This window comes from Pollicipes pollicipes, unplaced genomic scaffold, assembly GCF_011947565.3.
Source record: "Pollicipes pollicipes isolate AB1234 unplaced genomic scaffold, Ppol_2.1 Scaffold_5724;HRSCAF=6776_pilon_pilon_pilon, whole genome shotgun sequence".
NCBI lineage: Eukaryota > Metazoa > Arthropoda > Thecostraca > Pollicipedomorpha > Pollicipedidae > Pollicipes > Pollicipes pollicipes.
The window spans coordinates 36,618,356-36,636,958 of NW_023596746.1; the positions used below are offsets into that span (position 1 = coordinate 36,618,356).

At 50.5% G+C, this 18,603-nt stretch overlaps 2 protein-coding genes across 2 annotated transcripts in view; one reads left to right on the forward strand and one right to left on the reverse strand.

Annotated features, from left to right (window-relative positions):
• LOC119103002 (adenylate kinase isoenzyme 5) overlaps positions 1-7,035 on the forward strand; it is a 32,118-nt gene extending 25,083 nt beyond the window's left edge. The window contains exons 8-13 of the mRNA XM_037226451.1: positions 395-493; positions 2,681-2,859; positions 3,362-3,475; positions 4,429-4,608; positions 6,125-6,307; positions 7,012-7,035. Of these exons, the coding sequence (XP_037082346.1) occupies positions 395-493; positions 2,681-2,859; positions 3,362-3,475; positions 4,429-4,608; positions 6,125-6,307; positions 7,012-7,035 (779 nt within the window). The remainder of the gene's footprint in view (positions 1-394; positions 494-2,680; positions 2,860-3,361; positions 3,476-4,428; positions 4,609-6,124; positions 6,308-7,011) is intronic.
• Positions 7,036-9,652: 2,617 nt separating this feature from the next.
• Positions 9,653-18,113, reverse strand: LOC119103409 (choline transporter-like protein 4). The gene is given in 16 exon segments (XM_037226934.1): positions 9,653-10,240; positions 10,763-10,781; positions 10,783-10,860; positions 10,863-10,997; positions 11,144-11,252; positions 11,515-11,588; positions 11,793-11,855; positions 11,857-11,905; positions 12,263-12,282; positions 12,284-12,421; positions 13,413-13,526; positions 13,971-14,145; positions 14,904-15,149; positions 15,404-15,570; positions 16,507-16,655; positions 18,001-18,113. Coding segments are annotated over 15 exon segments (1,575 nt in total). The 5' UTR covers positions 16,579-16,655; positions 18,001-18,113; the 3' UTR covers positions 9,653-10,124.
• Between the last annotated feature and the right edge of the window lie 490 nt (positions 18,114-18,603).

Here is an 18,603-nt window from a genome sequence, read left to right on the forward strand (position 1 = left end):
TCCTTTCCTTGGCATCCGCAGTCCCTCGGAGCCCCCAATGACTATCCGAACCCTAAAGCCAGCCAGACTACTAGCCCAGACCCACCTCCAGTCGTAAGCTATAAACAATGGATACCACGACCTGTTAACTTTGCAAATTCGTCCTCTGCAACTCTAAGCGCAGTGATAAGACCCCATTGAAATTGCATTCATTTGCCATCTACAATATCTGCACTCGCGTATTTTAGATATAGCCCTAACGTTTACAGATTTTGGTGCCCCCCGACGACCGTTCTGGAAGAGACTTTCCACGATGGCGTCTAAATAAAACTTGTTAAGCCCTCCCGGCGTTGCCGGACACGTGCGTGTTTTCTGAACGCGTCACCTGGCTCTAACATATGCATGTGTCCCTCAGATCTGCGAGGTGCCCCAGGTCCCCCCAGGTCAGGCCTGAGGGCTGCGGTGTCGCTTTCCCCTCGTCAGCGAACGTCCCGACCTGTCATATTTGTCATAGGTGAGCCGCACGGTCGTGTCTGTTAGCCTGACAGCCTGCCGAGTCGCCTTCAGGTCACCGAGGACAGCCGGTGCCTGGAACTGCCCGCTCGCCGTTGTCATTGCTGTGGTCGCTTTACAACTGACTCGATTTGGTGGCTCTCTGCGAGATGTGCAGCCCGTGGAAGTTGTTTAGGCCAACAAAGTACGGAGTGGTCCCCCAAGAAAGATGCTCGTTGTGCGTTTGAATGCTGTTTCAGTGCTGTGATGTTTGAACATTGCTTGTCAGAATAGCGCGAGCGGTGTCAAATGCATAAAATGTGTGGTTTAGAAATATGATCCGAACTGCACAGTACTTTGGATATATCAAAGCTCAAAGCGATTCTTTAATGAGCTTTCAAATCAAGGTAGATTATCGTTACGGATGCCAATTTCCAATAACCGCCCTCAAAATACACAGACCCAGTACCCCAAATAACAGTGCAACTTGTTTAGGAGTGAGCGGGAACGCCAGCAAGCAGTTTTTGGCTCAATTAGATGTCATACACGTTCAGCTTCTGTGCTTGTCATGAGTTTTTGCGCTTTGTCTTTGGCCCGTTTTCACAATTAAAATTTTTAGTGTTGATTTATGGCATAGAGAGGCGGAAAGTGCCTGCCTGAACTTAAACTAAGTGAAAGACATAATGGCAAGCACACTTATGGTTCCACCTTGTGTGTATGCCTTGTTTATTGTCTTCCGATATGCATTTTCAACCTTGTGGATTAAACGCATGTTTCTGGGGTGCGCTTGTTCAGGACAAGCAAACCTCATCATTGCGAGAAAGGTGCAAGCAAACCTCATATATGTTGAGTCCTTTAACTCGATGAATTTTTCGTAATCCTTTGACACTGTCAGGGACAATATGACCCAAATCTCACTGATGACACGTAATGATATTAGATAACACCAAGCATGATTTGAAACTAACTCAGAGACATAACATGCAAAAGATGCATATCATGTTTCTAGACAAAATACTGAACACTAATGTATTTCTTGTTATTTCCCTTTTCACGAACACACGAAAGTGAGACTCCGAGTGTGTCTGGGCCGCTGTCCTGGATCTGTACTGTGATGCGTCTACGGGATGAGATGGTGTCGATCCAATGCAGTCAGAGTGTGAACGGAGCCCGCAGTTTCAGAGAGGGCCAAGGTGACTGCATGTGACGTTGGATTGTTTCAGTAGATAGGTATCGCGTGATGGGCCGCTTTTCATGAGTAAGAATTCGTTGATCGCGGATGGCTTGTTGTCGGATTAAGTAAAGCCTCAGCCTGCGACGATGGCATCAGCCCTCAGGCCTCAGTTGGTCCCTTGTAGACACTGGCTCACAGCGCCTCCTGACACATGATCGGATTACTCTTTCAGCGGCCTTGCAGACCTGAGACATGCTGGTTTTGTCGTGTAGTTTGGTGGAATGAAATGTCTGGAAGAGTCCGGGCTTGTGTGCTGTGGGTTTTGGATATGTTTGGTGGCTGCGTCGTGTTGTGTTTTGATGGATATTCATTTATGTATCTATATAAATGTTGATATCTAGATGAATGTAAGCCATCTCTCTCTCTCTCTCTCTCTCTCTCTCTCTCTCTCTCTCTCTCTCTCTCTCTCTCTCTCTCTCTCTCTCTCTCTCTCTCTCTCTCTCTCTCTCTCTCTCTCTCTCTCTCTCTCTCTCTCTCTCTCTCTCTCTCTCTCTCTCTCTCTCTCTCTCTCTCTCTCTCTCTCTCTCTCTTCTCTCTCTCTCTCTCTCTCTCTCTCTCTCCTCTCTCTCTCTCTCTCTCTCTCTTCTCTCTCTCTTCTCTCTCTATTCTCTCTCTCTCTCTCTCTCTCTCTCTCTCTCTCTCTCTCTCTCTCTCTCTCTCTCTCTCTCTCTCTCTCTCTCTCTCCTCTCTCTCTCTCTCTCTCCTCTCTCTCTCTCTCTCTCTCTCTCTCTCCTCTCTCTCTCTCTCTCTCTCTCTCTCTCTCTCTCTCTCTCTCTCTCTCTCTCTCTCTCTCTTCTCTCTCTCTCTCTCTCTCTCTCTCTTCTCTCTCTCTCTCTCTCTCTCTCTCTCTCTCTTTCTTTCTTTCTCTTATGTTCTTTGTTCCAAAAGGACGCCTTTTTCCACTGGGCTTAGCCGTATTCGGTGGTCGCGGCCGCAGACCGCAGAGCGCCCTTCTCAGCCAGCTGCCATTGGCAGGCGGCCCGGGCAGCAACAAGTCGTGTTACTGTGAAGCGGTGGCGCCGCTCTACCCGGGCTGGACGCACCTCAGCTGCAGCTGGATGCTGCGTGACCTGGTCACTGACGAGGCTGTGCGAGACGCGCAGGACGTGCTGGCTGTTCGGCAGCTGCTGGTTGCCGGCGAGCTGGTGCCTCAGGTCAGACTTCAGCCGGCGGCGCAGGCCGATCGGACCGCCGACAGCGCATAGACAGCCTGAGGCCATTCAGGTCAGGCGGGGGACCGTTCGCCAAGTCAGACAGACCTCTGGCCAGGCGGTGCGATTTCACGCCTGTACCAGGTCGGAGGACCGGGGGACCCTCCATGTCGGACGAGCTGACACCCCGGATCGGGCGAACCGAAGCCCTGTCCAGTCGTATGGCGAGGATCACGGGGGATCAGCATTCGGTACGGTATCGCAGCTTGTTTTCTGGCCAAAACTGAATGCTGAATTGAGGGTACGTGTTTCAAACCAAAGGAACGTATGATCTTCATGTTCAGCTTGTTTAGATGGTTCTATGTATTCTATTTAGGCCCGGAGAGTATGGTCTTGCAACTTTAATCAGGCGCAAGTGATTTTCTCGAACATTGCCGCGTGGCAGCTAGCAAGACTATTCGCAGCCGCTTGATGAAGGCATTAACAATTTAGGACGATTTCACAGGGTCTGATTCTCAGCTGTTTGTCCAAGGCCATGGACCAGAACCCGTCCTCTCGGGGATTTATAATCTCCGGCTTCCCACGCTGCCTGGAGCAGTTGGAACAATTCGAGCTGGAGGTGCGTAGGTGACCGTGCCGTGGAAGTGCGTGATCGCGTCCATGCCCATTTTCGCTGACCTATGGTTGTGTTAATTCTATTTCGAAAGGTGCTATCTATAGACGTAAAAAGTTATCACATTTTTTCTGAGAATGCATGTTCTATATTCTCCACAACCGTCAGCGCTTGATTGGCTTACCTGTGCCGTCCCATCAAAACACTACACTTCGAAAAGAACACGGAGCCGCACTAAAGATTAAGATTTTAAGCCGTCTTTTCCTCCGCATTCAGTGAGAGCCTTCTTCCGGGCCTCAGAATGCCCTTTCTACATTATATTGCGAAGGATAAGCCAAATTAATCTGTCTAACCACGCACCATTGTCAGTTGTAAGTGTATCGCCACCCACAACCACACCCGGAATATTATTACTTTCCAGTGACCTCAGGCCTGAAGTACCCTGATCACCGGAATGTCCTGATACACGCTGTGTGCAACAACCCGGAGTGTGCTGACACGCAGAATATACACCCGGAGGTGTGCTGACATCCGGAGTGTGCTGACATCCGGAATGTTCTGACATCCGGAGTGCCCTAACGCCCTGAGTGTCCTGACATCCGGAGTGCCCTAACGCCCGGAGTGCCTTGACATCCGGAGTGTCTTAACGCCCTGAGTGTCCTGACACCCGGAGTACCCTGACGCCCGGAGTACCCTGACGCCCTGAGTGTCCTGACACCCGGAGTACCCTGACGCCCGGAGTACGCTGACACCCGGAGTACCCTGACGCCCGGAGTACCCTGACGCCCTGAGTGTCCTGACACCCGGAGTGCCCTAACGCCCGGAGTACCCTGACGCCCTGAGTGTCCTGACACCCGGAGTACCCTGACGCCCGGAGTACCCTGACGCCCTGAGTGTCCTGACACCCGGAGTACCCTGACGCCCGGAGTACGCTGACACCCGGCGCGCCGCGCTCGCAGCACGGCCGCCAGTCGGACATCGTGCTGATCGACTGCTCTGAGCTGGAGCTGGGCCGCACACTCGGCCGGCGGGAGGACATCGACGACACGGTCCAGGCGTGCCGGCACCGGCTCGAGCTCTACCGCACCGTCACACTGCCGGCCGTCAAGGCTCTGGACGAGGCGCACCGGCTGCTCGTGGTGAGACCCCGCGCCGACGAGCTGCGGGGCCGGACGAGACGCCGACTGTGACTCCAACTTTTCCGCCCGTGCGGCGGCAAACGCTCGGGTAGCAGGGACGTCCGCTCTGTCGACTCTGTGGGCCTCACTTCGCTTCATAGCACACACTGCGTGATGTTGCGTACATGAACAGCGCTGCAGGCTGCTGCGGAAAAACACTGGGCTGGTGCAGCCTCTCCACGCAGTTATTTTCCGCCACGTGTGGCCAACGTCAATAAAAAACAGCCAATATGGGCTCGATCTTTCAGTGCCGTGTTCCAATGTGCTTTACGCCCGGCGAAACCTCGAGGCGTAGCGTACTTCGGCGTGGCGTAAGTCTCCGTCTTTTGCCGATTGCGGCATTCATAATTTAGCATCGGGGCGGCTCGCGGCCTGATCGTACCCAGATTGTGGAATTAGTGGTGGCAGGTGTGTGTTTGTACGCGGAGCTCGCTAACGAGCCGGCCACGGCCGAGGAGGCCGACCGCGGGCCGTGATTTCCACCCCATTGCTGTGGTTGGAGCGCGGGAATTTTCTCGTCCAGCTTTTCATTGTGGAGGAGGAAGTCGCGTGACCGTGGCATTCGATACGCGCATGGGTAGGGGTCAGTTTGACCCCGAAGACTTTTACAGGATAATCTTCGAATGGTGCGGGTACGCCGCGCCAAACTTTGCACAGCTGTAGACAATTGGAGATAAGATAATTTGGTGTACAAAATGATAGGTACCTTAGAAGGTCGGTGGCCTATGGCAGTTCAAAATCAGATCGTGGCTGTCAGCGAATTTAGTTTCTAGGGAACCGTTCAATCTGATGCGACAGCGGAGTGTTAGACAAAGCTGTGCATATCTGAGATAGTTCCTTAGGCAACACAACAGTTGAATTTAGAGTTGCAACGAATTACATCGACCTACGGCCAGGTCTGAAGGTCAGATTGAGGTCAAAACCAAGCTGTTTTTTTACTGGAGAGCTTGCTTCACGGGGTAGTTTATGATGCTCATTTCGAATTTCTTGATAACAGGGACCGGAACAGACATCCCTTATTGACTCCTAAAAGGTTAGAGTAGGATACTGACCTTAAATGACGATCCAAATCAACCCGTTGTTTTTCGGAACGTGCCATCTAGCGTAATCTTAAACAGCCTAAAATTCAAAATACCCTCATGGGTTTTTGGTCGCGAAACCTTCTAAAGATCAAACAAGGCCACTGGCATTAAATAAACGTCAGTCACCTTTGACTTAGAATAGGCATCTAGGCTTAAAGCGGCTGTATGAGTAGATCTGGGGCATTTATTACCTTGAATGTGACCATGCTTAAGCCTATTTGACGCAAAGGACATGACCTACAGACTTCAAATAGCACAAGTAAGTTCCTATACAGATCAACCCACCTCACCCTAATCGTGTTCTTCAGCCCATTCGCGACCCGTTTCTCAGCTGTGACCCATATCCCCAGCTCTGACCTGTCTACCCGGCGGTGGCCCGTCTCTCGTCTGCTCAGATTGACGGCGACTGTGACGAGGTGCACGTGACTGACGAGCTCAAGCGCTGCATCTACCTGGAGCTGCAGCAGCTGTTCGGACACGGTCCCCTATCGGCCACGGCCACTGGCAGTCAGCTGAGCGGCGCCGCCGGTGGCGCCACCCGGGTCGGCCCCATCACTAACGGCCAGCCGGCCGCCGCGGTACGCACAGGGAGAGCGGGCACTCCTCAGGCCTGCGCGGTCCTTGGAAGACGGGTGTGAGCCTCGACTCTTGTGACCATAAGGGTCAAGGGGCGGCCTTGGTCTCGTGTAGCGTAGGAGTCGGGTATGCGGTTTGCTGAATTTTTGTAAGAGTTGGGCATGTGGTTTTCTGCATTTTTTATTTGTGTTTTGACGCTGTTTGGTGTAGCTACAGAAACGGGATGACACATAAAGTCCTATTTTCCCAAAACATCGTTCCGAATAACAGATTAATTTGTAACGGCACTTCGCTTTCAAAGCCTGTGTCTGGATCCATGCGCACAACTTGCTAAGTGTGTTATTAGCTGACAACTATCCTCAATGTGATTATGTGCACCGTGCTGAGTCGACTTAAGCAGAACTCGTTGTCAATAAGCAATATTTTTTAGAATCGCTGCTGAAGAGCTTGGCGCAATGAAGCTCCTGGCATCGCAACATGAACTTACCAGCTTCAGATACTGAATTTAGAGCTCACTCAGCTTATCCAGCAAGCAAACCCGTTGCATATCTCATCAATATCTCGAAAATATCGAAACAACAAACTGCCAAAGCTCTGCTGACCCACTTACAACGGTTTGATTCCTCGGTCGGTCCGAGTCAGCTGGCGGCGAGCGGCGAGCGCGCGATCGGTTCGGCTGACCAGATGGCGCCCCGCCTGTCACCAGGTGGCGCGCGAGGTCGGAGAGTGACGGGCGGCCGGCCGGCCCGACGATGCCCCGGCTGACTCGTCTAGCTCGGCCGACGTCAGCGGCGGCGGCAGCGGCAGCGGCGCGTCGCATGACGACACCGGCTCGGCGGGCCGGCATCACGTCACGGACATAGTGCACGGTGTGTGCTGAGCGAGATCCGGCGCCAGGCGGCCGGCTCGGGCGGCACCGGGGCCGGTCACCCGCTCATGCCAGAGGTGGACGTCACGCGATCGGCGGCGGCCCGGTGATGGCGGCGGCGGTCCGCTGTCAGGGCGAACACAGCCGGCCGGGGCTCAGCGGCTCGGCAGCTGGTGCTCAGGGCTGGGCAGTGCTATTGCGTCACTCCAATAGATATCATATTTCGCCGTGAAAGTCGCAGCATCAAAAGTCTGGGTACAGTGGTATATCTCAAAACATCCCAAATTCCCATGAGCATACCCCATACCCCATCACCACATCACACCTTACGTACCTATCTGGATTAATTTTCGGCCTTGTGTGATGTTGGCCAAAGGGAAACTGTATGCGTGACAACATGTCACGTGATCGTCTCTGGCAGATGCTGAGTAAGAGAGCTGCGCTGATCTTAAGCAACCATGCCGCTCTCCTTGTTAAACCACCCTGCCATATCACACAAAACGAATCAACATGATGGAATCGGTCTTTTCCTATATTTAGTTCGGGAGAGTCCCGCTCATGTGATATGCAACGGTAGAATTTGTGTGAAAGGCTAAATCAAAATTAGCGACAACGGAAACCATAAGTGCACCGTGAAAATACGCAGCAAATATTCACTGGTGCTCCAGTAAAGGTACGGTGCAAGACTGGACATGTGAAAACTTGCCTGCGACGTCACTTTAGCCGCAATACCGCCTGCACGATCGTGTGGTGATATCCGGAGAGGCTGACTGTCTGTGCATTTGAGTGATGGCCAACGGGGCCGAGGTGATTTATGCAATCAAAACGTTTTGTCTCCACCACTTGATGCATATGTCAGTGAGCACAAGATCGCACCCGTTTACAGGACTGGCCGGGCACCAACTACGCTCGTTTACGGGAATGTGTTGGGGGTTTACCTTCCATGATGTTATCGAGCAATAACGCATTTGTACAGAGGCCTAGTGTAGGAGTGTCACTTTCCATAATCGGTAGGGAAGGGGGATGAGCCCATAAGATTGACCAAACTTGCTTTCAAAACCTAGGTTTTCCCCAGGCTTCGGCCACTGACTGGCACCCCAGATATCAAAACAGAAACGAAATAAGCCAGTAAAGTTATCAGTTCCAAAAAAGAGCACATCACCGTGGGAAATCTGCAGGCAAATCGCCCCGCTTGCAGCAGATCCGGCTGTTGCACATCCTGAACAGACATGGTGCAACCAGGGGTTCCTTTTTTGCCGCCACAGTTTGACAGATTTGGCAGATTTGACAAGTCGCTTATACGTACCGCTGACGCTGGTTTGTCTTGCAATTCAATGGGAAGTCGATTACCACCACAGTCACAATTGTGCGGCAAGTATAATTGGCTCTGTTGAGGAAAACAACGTAACTTTTCTCTTCAGGAGCCTCAGATGTATTAAGGGACTCAAGTCGGCATTAGCAAACCTCAGCCCTCTCCTCCCCCTGCAATCTTTTAAAGTGACACCCTTTGTCTAGCATTATATGCCACCCGAATGACCTAGTGAATGAAGTACGCTAGGCCATCGATTCTGTATGCTACAGTTTGCATGTGCGATGTGATGCGAGTAGTGTTCGAAGTCACGATTGTTACATTTCCAGTGAAGCCATCCTCTATGGCTGCGAGACGAGTGGCACTTTTGTGCAAACTGCGTGGCATAGTCCCACGTCTGTGGCAACATTAGCACTGATGTGTATGTCAGTGTTTTATCAATATATGTTATTATCTTGGAAATACATTTATTGAATAAACCTGCAAAATAATGAGATTCTTGCCGTTACAAAAATCGCTTCTGACAAAGCTAGACGATTCATAGGAGTGCCTGGTGTGCGTAAGGCACTTCTGTTATGATTAAGTACCTTACAAAGCTAACAGTCTGAAAGTTTTGAAGCTCATTGACTTTTGCGTCCAACAGCTTATAATATTGACTGGCCTCGCACCGTCCCACGTTCGCCGTGATTCCAAAGTACCATAATTACCGGAGAGCTGTAAATTTGATTTTTAACAGAACACCATAAAGCAGGTAAACACAGCATATTCAGGGGCAGTATTTTTTTGTTGAAAATCATACAGTTGTTTAAATGATGAACACCAAAATCATGGTATGACCTGAACTCATGACCAATCAATCAAAACCTACAACGCTAACTTATTATATGTTACAGAATGATAAATTTCAATTCCTTTGCCACAGCATACGTATACAAAGGCCACGGCAGTTGGTGCATACACGTGTTTAACAGTGCACCAACAAAAGTAACTCACAACGCCGTGCAGAGCACTTCAACAACAATAAACAAAACAAACTACACCCTAGCTGCCAGCGTACTGCTTGCTTCTAGTCTAAGGCAAGACATTGCTTACAGTTGTCACGAAAGCTTACAGCGCGGTTTGTTTTGAACTAAAGACTTCAACAATCTTGCTGTCAGATTGGCTTTTTAAATATATGAAGCAACTATTGACAGGACGCTTGCAGTGGTGCCTGGTGCTGCTTGACATGGCTTGCAAACAGAATGTTGAATTTAGAAAAAATATGGCAGCGACCAATAACTGTTTACCAAAAGCATGGAGGGCGCCGCTTTTGTTAAAGTCCCATGGCATCATTAATCTCTAATTCTCGCATCATTGAAATAGTGTCAATGACAACATATGATCGACATTACTTTACACACCAGTCTGCTGCAACATTACGGAATGAACTCGGCAAACTCATCCTAGCCAAGAAGAAAAAATGGCTCGCCACATGACCAGCAGATACAGATTTAGAGCCATCACAATAACCTGAGGTCAAAAACACAGCTTAGCAGGACTGACCACCGAGGCACAAGGCATCAGCAAGCACCCCGTCGGCGTCGGCATATAGTCACAACACAGAGAGGGGCGGACGCCTCCAGGTACTGATCCTAGGCAGACTCTAGGTCGGCGGAGACTTAGGTGGCGGCTTATTCTTCTTGCCGATCAGCTTCATCAGGTCCTTTGACATGAAGTAAGGCTTTTCCGCTGAGCCGTCATTGCGCTCAATGTCTTCCACTGGAAAAGAGAAGGGGTGTCCTTTAGTACACGCAAGCAGCTATGAATACTTTCGTCGGGTTTGGGGCAGATGCGACGGCAATGCCGTTGTGAGAAATCTGTGGGATGTTTCCCATCAATGTGCGTATAACACGGACCGCGGCAAATGGGCACAGGAGCACCGCCGAAAGTGTGGTCAATCTCCCTTGATGTACCCTCAGTTCGCGCAGAATCATAAGGCTCGAATAAAATTTTCACAAAAGGACGGCTCGTCTCCTCACTCTCCCCCATTCCTCCCAATATGACTAACAGCATAAACCAACGGTGTACTTAGGAATCAAATATAACAATGTTCTGAACAAAAGAGCTGAAGTCACATAATGCATGAATAATGCATGATATTTCCAGCATCTCGCCTCGTTGCTTCTCTAAAACAAGCCAACAAGGCTCGGGTCGTAGTCCATGGAATCGGCACCAGTAGCCTATGGAATCGGCACCAGTATAGCCTATGGAATCGACACCAGTGCCAACACGGCGACCCACAGAAGCAGAGGAAGATGGTTGTCTACGGCCATCTCGTAGACGCTGAAGAAGAGCGACGTGATGAAGTAGCAGCCGAGGGCGATGGTGATCGTGGGCCACCCCAGCTGTTCTGCGTCTCTGGCACCACCGTGTCCAGACCCTTGATCGGGATCCGGTTGTCCAAGAAGTAGAACGAGCCGACCGTCACGGCCGCCGTGATCAGAATCTTGCCCAGAAACAGCAGAAAGTCGCACACCTGTGGGGCGGCGCCGGCGTCAGAGGGCCCCAAGCTGGCAGAGCGGCACTGTTTCACGCGCAAGGCGATAAAGATGTGCAAAGGATAATGGGCTAAAAATTGCACACAGTTGGAATATATCTGATAGAGATTGTGTAGGTACTGACCGAGTTAACTGCCAGGACGCGTAGGATATTCCGCATGATGAGATTGAAGCCGTCCTTGGCAGATGTGCAGAAGTTCTTCCCGTAGATGGCACACATGATGTATGCATTTCTGGAACGCATTAACCTCACTGCAGGCCACCATTCTGGTAGTGAGGTAGTGCATTACAATCACCGTGACCATGAATTGCGTGCAAGCCCACGTGCTGCTGCTTTTCACGACCTCTTCAGCACGAATGTCGGTCACTTTAATAATGAAATGGGTTTTTCAAAGTAATATTTTTACATGAGACATCGGGCTACTTGTTTGTCAATCATCTTTGTCATTACCGGACACAGAACAAGCACATGCGTTTTGTATGCATCCCGATTACCTGTTGATGAACTTCATGAATTTCTCCAAACACCACATGCAGCATTTGCAGCAGCACATTATCACCTTTACAACCTGGAAAAGGTCACATCCGGACTTCAATGAAACCCGCTTGTGGTCACCGTTACGCAGGCACCGTGGGGGCCCCCCATACACTGTTAATGCAAGTTTAACAGTGAAACGTAACATCAGCTCGGCTGGGAGCACCGCATCTCAGCGTCCGCCCATCTTAATGACAGTCGCTGTCGATGACGCCGCTACCGCTGCGGAGCACTGTACCTGGTTCCCGGGGTACTGCTGACACTTTTTATCGATGTAGTCCAAAATCAGACGGATCAGGCGTTATAATGGCGATGATGAGAGCGCCGAAGGCCAGCGTGCCGATATGGTACCTGGAGGAAGGCATGCGTTACTCGTGCAGAGACGCGTTGCGTTCAATGCAACGGTTTTTCAAAATTTCAGCATCAATGTTTTTTAACAACGGCTCTTCCCGCCAATGCTGTCAATGCACACTATTTTCAAATATATTAAAAATTTTCTAGCAATGAGTCATCCTATGTCGCTAGAAGTCACAAACAATAAGTCGCCACACAAGGAATGCCAGCGTAGCTTTGCTCGTGAATACTGGTTGACAAATTAAGTTAAACTTGCCGAGGAATCTCTGGGCGTGCACAAGTTGAATGCTACCTATAAAACATTCACAAACGCCCTCCCACAAAAGCAATCAACAGAGCGTATGCGCCAGTTACCGCAGTGTTCGGGGTTGCGCTGCTGAGCAGGGGCAGAGCGGGCAGGTTCTTCTGCTTATCGAACGTCCAGTACCATGCCGCGAAGGCACCCGCCAGAATCATCTCCCCCATGGCCGAGACGAAGAACATCACCCACAGCAGAGCGAATAGGTTGTAGAACTGCAACGGTGTTGAAGGTGACGATGAGCGCCGGTTTACGACGGTCAGCTGCAGCATTGCTACAATGCGTGACGTTTCGGTCTCTAGGTGACGCAATGGACGGACCTTTCGGAGGCGTCACGGAATATTTTCGGAGGCGTTACGGAATATTTTCGGGGGCGTCACGGAATATTTTCGCCTCTGTTCGGCCCCCTGATGCATGCAAAACAAGCAATGGGCGATTTGGCGGCCATGAATGTAGATCTACATTGCTCGGTTTCAAAGCATTATGATGTAAGAGATTTGAGCATGATTTGCAACCCGAAATGAGAGGAAAGTTACGTTGTTCAAAACGCTGTTCATCTTTGTTACGCTTCGATTACGCTTCATAAAAAAACATTTCTTTTATAAGCGTATCATAATGCGTGGACGACGTCCAGGTGTTTGCTGCTTCTTGTTGGTGCTGTAAGTTGGTCTTCGCTGTATTACTATTCACGTCCGTGTGTTGTCCACCATGCCTTCCTTCAGTGGTGTGCAACCTCTCCGTAAATGTGCGGCCCCATGTGTTAAGATGTGGGGATCTGATGACTGTTGTTTTTTGTATTCGGTGCCGGTCGCCGAGACCTGGCGTTTTGGCCGTCATCATCCGGGTTTTGATCAGTCCTCAGCAGTCACCATAAGATCGCGCATCGGGTCGAGGATGTGAGAGCTTGCATTATTTGCTATTAATGTACCTTCTCACTGGTTGAGGCCGCACGCACTCAGAACATTTTGTCTTTCACAGACCTCAGATTCTTAAATCATAGATAGGTACTCCCTAATGTTTTTTTCATTCTTGATGACGATCATTCTTGGGCAAATTGAGCATCCTTTTAATATGCCCCATTGCTTTTCTGATATCTTCGTATCACAGCACTTTCTATCATACTAAAAGCTGGCTTTTTCCATCACAACAACTATAAACGTGGCATTGCATGACATTTTGCTACTTCCAGGCGTCCTGCAAACATACGTGTAGGTACGGAATGGATTCGAACTTGTTATAGCCGAAGAAGCTGCACTCGGCATCTGGGCACTGGCTGAGGCAGGTCTTACTGAATTCCTCCGGATTGCAGGTTTCATTCATCTGAAAATGTGCATTCACGCTCAGTCAAGGTGGTTATGATAAACGCTGTCAGACAAGGAATGCTAATTGAAATATTCAGTAGAAACTTTGAACAATGCGTTTGCAATAGGCACGAGGAGGTGTTGAAATGCGCCAACTGGTGCTACAAACATCATATTTAGATAAATTTGTTCGCGCACTACTTTGTGGCATAAACACTTGAAGTCTGAGGGAAACGACGACCCATTTCTGCACCTGGCGAAGACGCTCTGTATTCCTTTCCATACGCAAATGGGAGTGGAAGGGCCAGATACGACGACTACAGCAGGGAGCAGGCCACGCCAGATGAAAAGCAGGTGTCATGCAAAGCCACTTCACCTAAAATCGAGATTGGCGCTACCTCAATATCCAGTGTCACCGTCCTGTTGCCGAGTTTGCGCGTGCAGAGCAGCGTTGCCAGCTTACTGCGAAATTGGAGCAGCCGTTGGTGCAGTCGTCGGGCAGAGCCGTCACGCGGTACTCTGAGGTGCCCATGGAGGCAATGTAGAGGGCCATGGTGATGAAGAAGGCCACTACAACAAGCTGCAGCAGCCACGGTACCAGCGGAAAGAACAGCGTCGTCAAGATCGACGTCACTGACCTGTGGAGGGCCGTCAGGGACCGTCAGGCTCTGAAAACGTCCTGATGATTCGGGGAGAGACCGTAAGACTCTGAGAACGACCTGATGATTGGGGGAGAGACCGTCAGACTCTGAAAACGTCCTGCTGATTCGGGGAGGGACCGTCAGACTCTGAGAACATCCTGATGATTTGGGGAAGGACTGCCAAACTGAAAACGTGGTGATGATTCGGGAAAGGACCGTCAGAGTCTAAAGATGGCCTAATGGCCAGGGAGGAACTGCCCCAGCCGATGGCGTCCTACCAGTTGGAGGGAGTGATACTCAGAGCCTGGGAAAGCCCTGGTGGTCTAGGAACTTTCAGCGTCTCGGGACGCCCTGGAGGGTCGGAGAGGGGTCGCCAAAGCCTGGGTACGCCCTAAGCCTATGGTGGTGTGCAGGGATCGCCTGGTTCGTTTGGTTCATCTGGTTCGGAGAGCCTTTGGCCTGGAGACCGTTAGAGCCTGATGATGCCCGGGTTGTCCGGGGATCGTCAGACGAGGGAGCCCCGTGCGCTGCGCGTGGTTGACGACAGGGGTGATTCCAAAAGTGCCCGTTTTTCCTGCCACAGTCAGCGTGTGCAGACGTGGGTTCATGGTTTGCTCCGCCCATTCCTTTTAGTGAGTAGCTCCTCCTCCACGCATAACGTCCAACCGTTGTTACGAGCGAAAGGGTCTATGATGCTGATGGCTTTCAGTTGTAACATTGTCATACTCAATAAGTTCAAACTTTTGCATCCTCACTTGCTGGCCTCTTCGATGACTTCAATGGCGATCCTGAGTCGCTTGAAGAGAATTATGATTAAGAGCAACAGAATCACGCCCAGGACCACCAGACAGATGAAGAAGGCCAGCCACGTGTTCTTCTGCTGGAGGAGGGAACTGGCGCTGGACGTGAAGGCGTTGACTGTCATCGCTTTGCTGTTGTCCGTGGGCTGGTTCGTCTCCGTATCCTTCAGCCTGTCATACCTCAGGTAAGTGTAGACACATCTGAAACGCACGTGCTCCTTTGATGATGCTTTAGGAGACGGGTCTCTGCTCCACACGCGAACACTCAGGTCAAATGGCGATCTTGAATTTCAATATGCGCATACCCGTATGCAAAGCACAATACGCGTGATGGTAATCGGCAAACTAGTATGACAATGCCATTCGAACTAGCTAGTCAATGTTATTCAATTATATGCAAATGCACCTGCAGACAGAGAGCACATGATAGCGAGAGAAGTTTCGGCTTGGCGTACCCGTATATGATGGCTCCCAGCGAGCCGAAGAGTGCAGTCCAGACCATGATGGAGGTGAACCACCTCATGAGCAGAATCCAGAGGAGGGAGACGAACATGCAGACGATGAGCGCTACCACAATCACCCACCATGCCGACTGGAAGTCCTTGCCGACATCCTGACCGAACTGTGACCACAAAACATATAACGCTCAGGAATTATCATGATGTTATTGTCAAGTCAAAGAAGAGAAAAAAACACAGCGAGGAAACAAGGCAGAACTGCCGACACTTTTTCCTATCGCGTTTCACCACCTGATATTGTGCAAAATTAGCAACAAGTCTAAAAAAGACAGCAAGCACTGTGTGCGAACAACATTCTTGATCGTATGCATTATAAGTATTTCATGGTAGCAAACACGTTGTACATTCTGAAAAAGTGCGTCTGTGATGCTTCTTTCACTTATAATGACCTATACTTCGCATGATCAGCAATTCTAGGAATGCTGCCGATAAAAAGAAAATAAGAAGCCTCTTGATGTTTTATAATTATTGACAAAGTGTGCCAATATTGACTAACCAAACTTAGCTTAATCGCAATCGCATTTCAATAAGACACGTTTTCAGGTGTATGTATGCATGTATGTATGTATGTGTGTGTGTATGTGTGTATGTGTGTGTATGTATGTGTGTGTATGTAGTGTATATGGTGTATGTATATGTATATGTGTATATGTATGTATGTATATGTATGTAGTATGTATGTATGTAGTATGTATGTATGTATGTATGTATGTATGTGTGTGTATGTGTGTGTGTGTGTGTGTGTGTGTGTGTGTGTATGTGTGTGTGTGTGTGTGTGTGTGTGGTGTGTGTGTGTGTGTGTGTGTGTGTGTGTGTGTGTGTGTGTGTGTGGTGTGTGTGTGTGTGTGTGTGTGTGTGTGTGTGTGTTTGTGTGTCATAACACATTTTAAAAATAATGCGTTGTTTAATACTGCTCTTGGAATCATTTCAATCATTCTACCAACATGAGAATCGCAAGATCTGGTGAAGTCTCAATTGAGACCCCACTGAAACGCTCTGCCGTGCTGCGTTAAAACATCAATTCATATCTTACAACGCACCCCTTTGATTTTGAGGAAGGAGCCAAGGTTTTCGCAGGCCGTCATGATGCTCTGCAGCGACAGATCCCCCATAGTCTTGTTGTTGCTGTCCACCAAGGTCCCATTGACGACCTGTTCCGCCCCCAATGTGGGCACGCACCGGTCCAAGACTGCCGGGAAAAGCTCTGCTGTGCGATGAGGAGACACAAGCGTGAGACACAGGGCGTTGATGCAATAACATCAAACAAGGCAGCAACGTGACACATGCCCATTTAGATGACTTAATTGGGCTAGCCATTTTTGTCTTTCTTTTCTTGTGGGGGACGCCTGAAGGTCGGTACACAGATGGTTAAATACGAGCGGAGGGGCCCGACAGGGCACCTGGGCCTAAACCATACCGTCGTGATGCATTGATTATGCATCCGCATGTAGGCACAGGGCAGGCAAACGACATGACTTGGCTGCATTGTATTGGTAAGTCCAAGATGTATCACTGGAAACATTTATGGAGACAGAGAAAGTCATAGTTGTGGGTTAGCCAGCCATCGGTATCGGCATCGAAATGGTACCGTCTGGCATAGCTCAGTATCAGTCGTCAATACTACCAGGAAATGTCACGGCTATGGACCCAAAATAGGATACTATCCGTATCCGTCCGTGATACTATCTGTTATTGTCAACCGTTTGGAGAATCAAGCCTCCTTGATTACTCTTCGGGTCAAGCTCCATGACAATAATAACGCGTCTCGGAGCTCGTCAATGTGTACAGGCGTTCTAGGGATACTAGCCATGACGTGGAACCTGCCGCTTGGGGCGCTCCTTACGGAGCGAGGGTTAACTACTTGGGGCGTTAGCCACCATGCAGGCGGATACTTGAGCGGAGGGGGGGGGGGGCGGGGCAGGAGCAAGGGACACACTAGGGGAGCCGGGCAAGGTACACGAGGCCTGCTCGAACCACTGGACATCATTCGTAGGTAGGGCATTGGACATCATGCAGCAAACCCTACTTGTGTCGCCGGCCACGATATCAGGCGCCTGCCTGGGGCCCCGTTTACGATATCAGGCGCCTACATGGGGCGCTGGACACGGCTTAAGGGACCTATCAGAGACGCTTGCCTTTGTGAAGAGGACCTACCTCAGAGGCCACCGGGCTGTACGTATCCAGCACCTGCGTGGTCACCGGTTTCTATGCACGGGAACCTACTAAGTGCAGTGACTGCTGTACCGAGAACCTTCTTGGGGCGTTGGCTGCTGTGCCGGTGAACTACTTAGTACAGTGGCTGCTGTGCCGAGGACCTACTTGGGGCGTTGGCTGCCGCCGGTCACCTACTTGGTGCAGTGGCTGCTACGCCGGGACCTTCTTGAGGCGCCGGCTGCTGTGGCGGGATCTTCCTGGTGCGTGGCTGCTGTGGCGGGGACCTGCATGGTGCGGTGGCTGCTGTGCCGTGAACTTACATTTGGTGCTGGCTTCTGCGCTGGGGGCCACCTTAGGCGTTGGCTGTGCCGGGGACCTACTTGGTGCGCTGGCCACGGTGTACGGCGCGCAGTCCCTGGCCAGCAGACTCTGGCAGGTGCGGGCGAACCCTCCGCCGCTGGTCTCCTCCGTCGCGTCGACCCCGGCCGGCAGTAGAAGCGCTCGCGCACATCCCGCACGCACAACTGCTCCTCAGACGCAAACGGTGAGGCGAAGAAATTGGTGCTTGGGCATTTCTTCACGCACACCTGAAGGGGTCGGCTTATTAGACAATGGCCTAGGGCTTTAATCAAAACCAAGAGAGGCGAAAACGTCCAGTGATTCTATCTCCATCTTCTCTTCACATTAACGTAACGATGCTGATTCAGAGACTTCGAGTGAAAGAAGCCGGACGGGAGGCACCGGACGCAATGCTGGGGGCAGCCGGATATCGAAATATTCACACAGATAATGAACAAATCAGTGAGCGGGAGGTACACCAGGCACACGAGCCGCTTACGTAATATAGACGTATGCTGTGCTTTTAAGCCCATGAGGCAAAAACTGAAAATGTAACGGCCTGAAAAGTTGAGGAAGTGCACAGGAGGACTTATTCGCCACACGGCGGCAGGAAATTTGGCTGCCTTCGTACCGATAACGAGCAA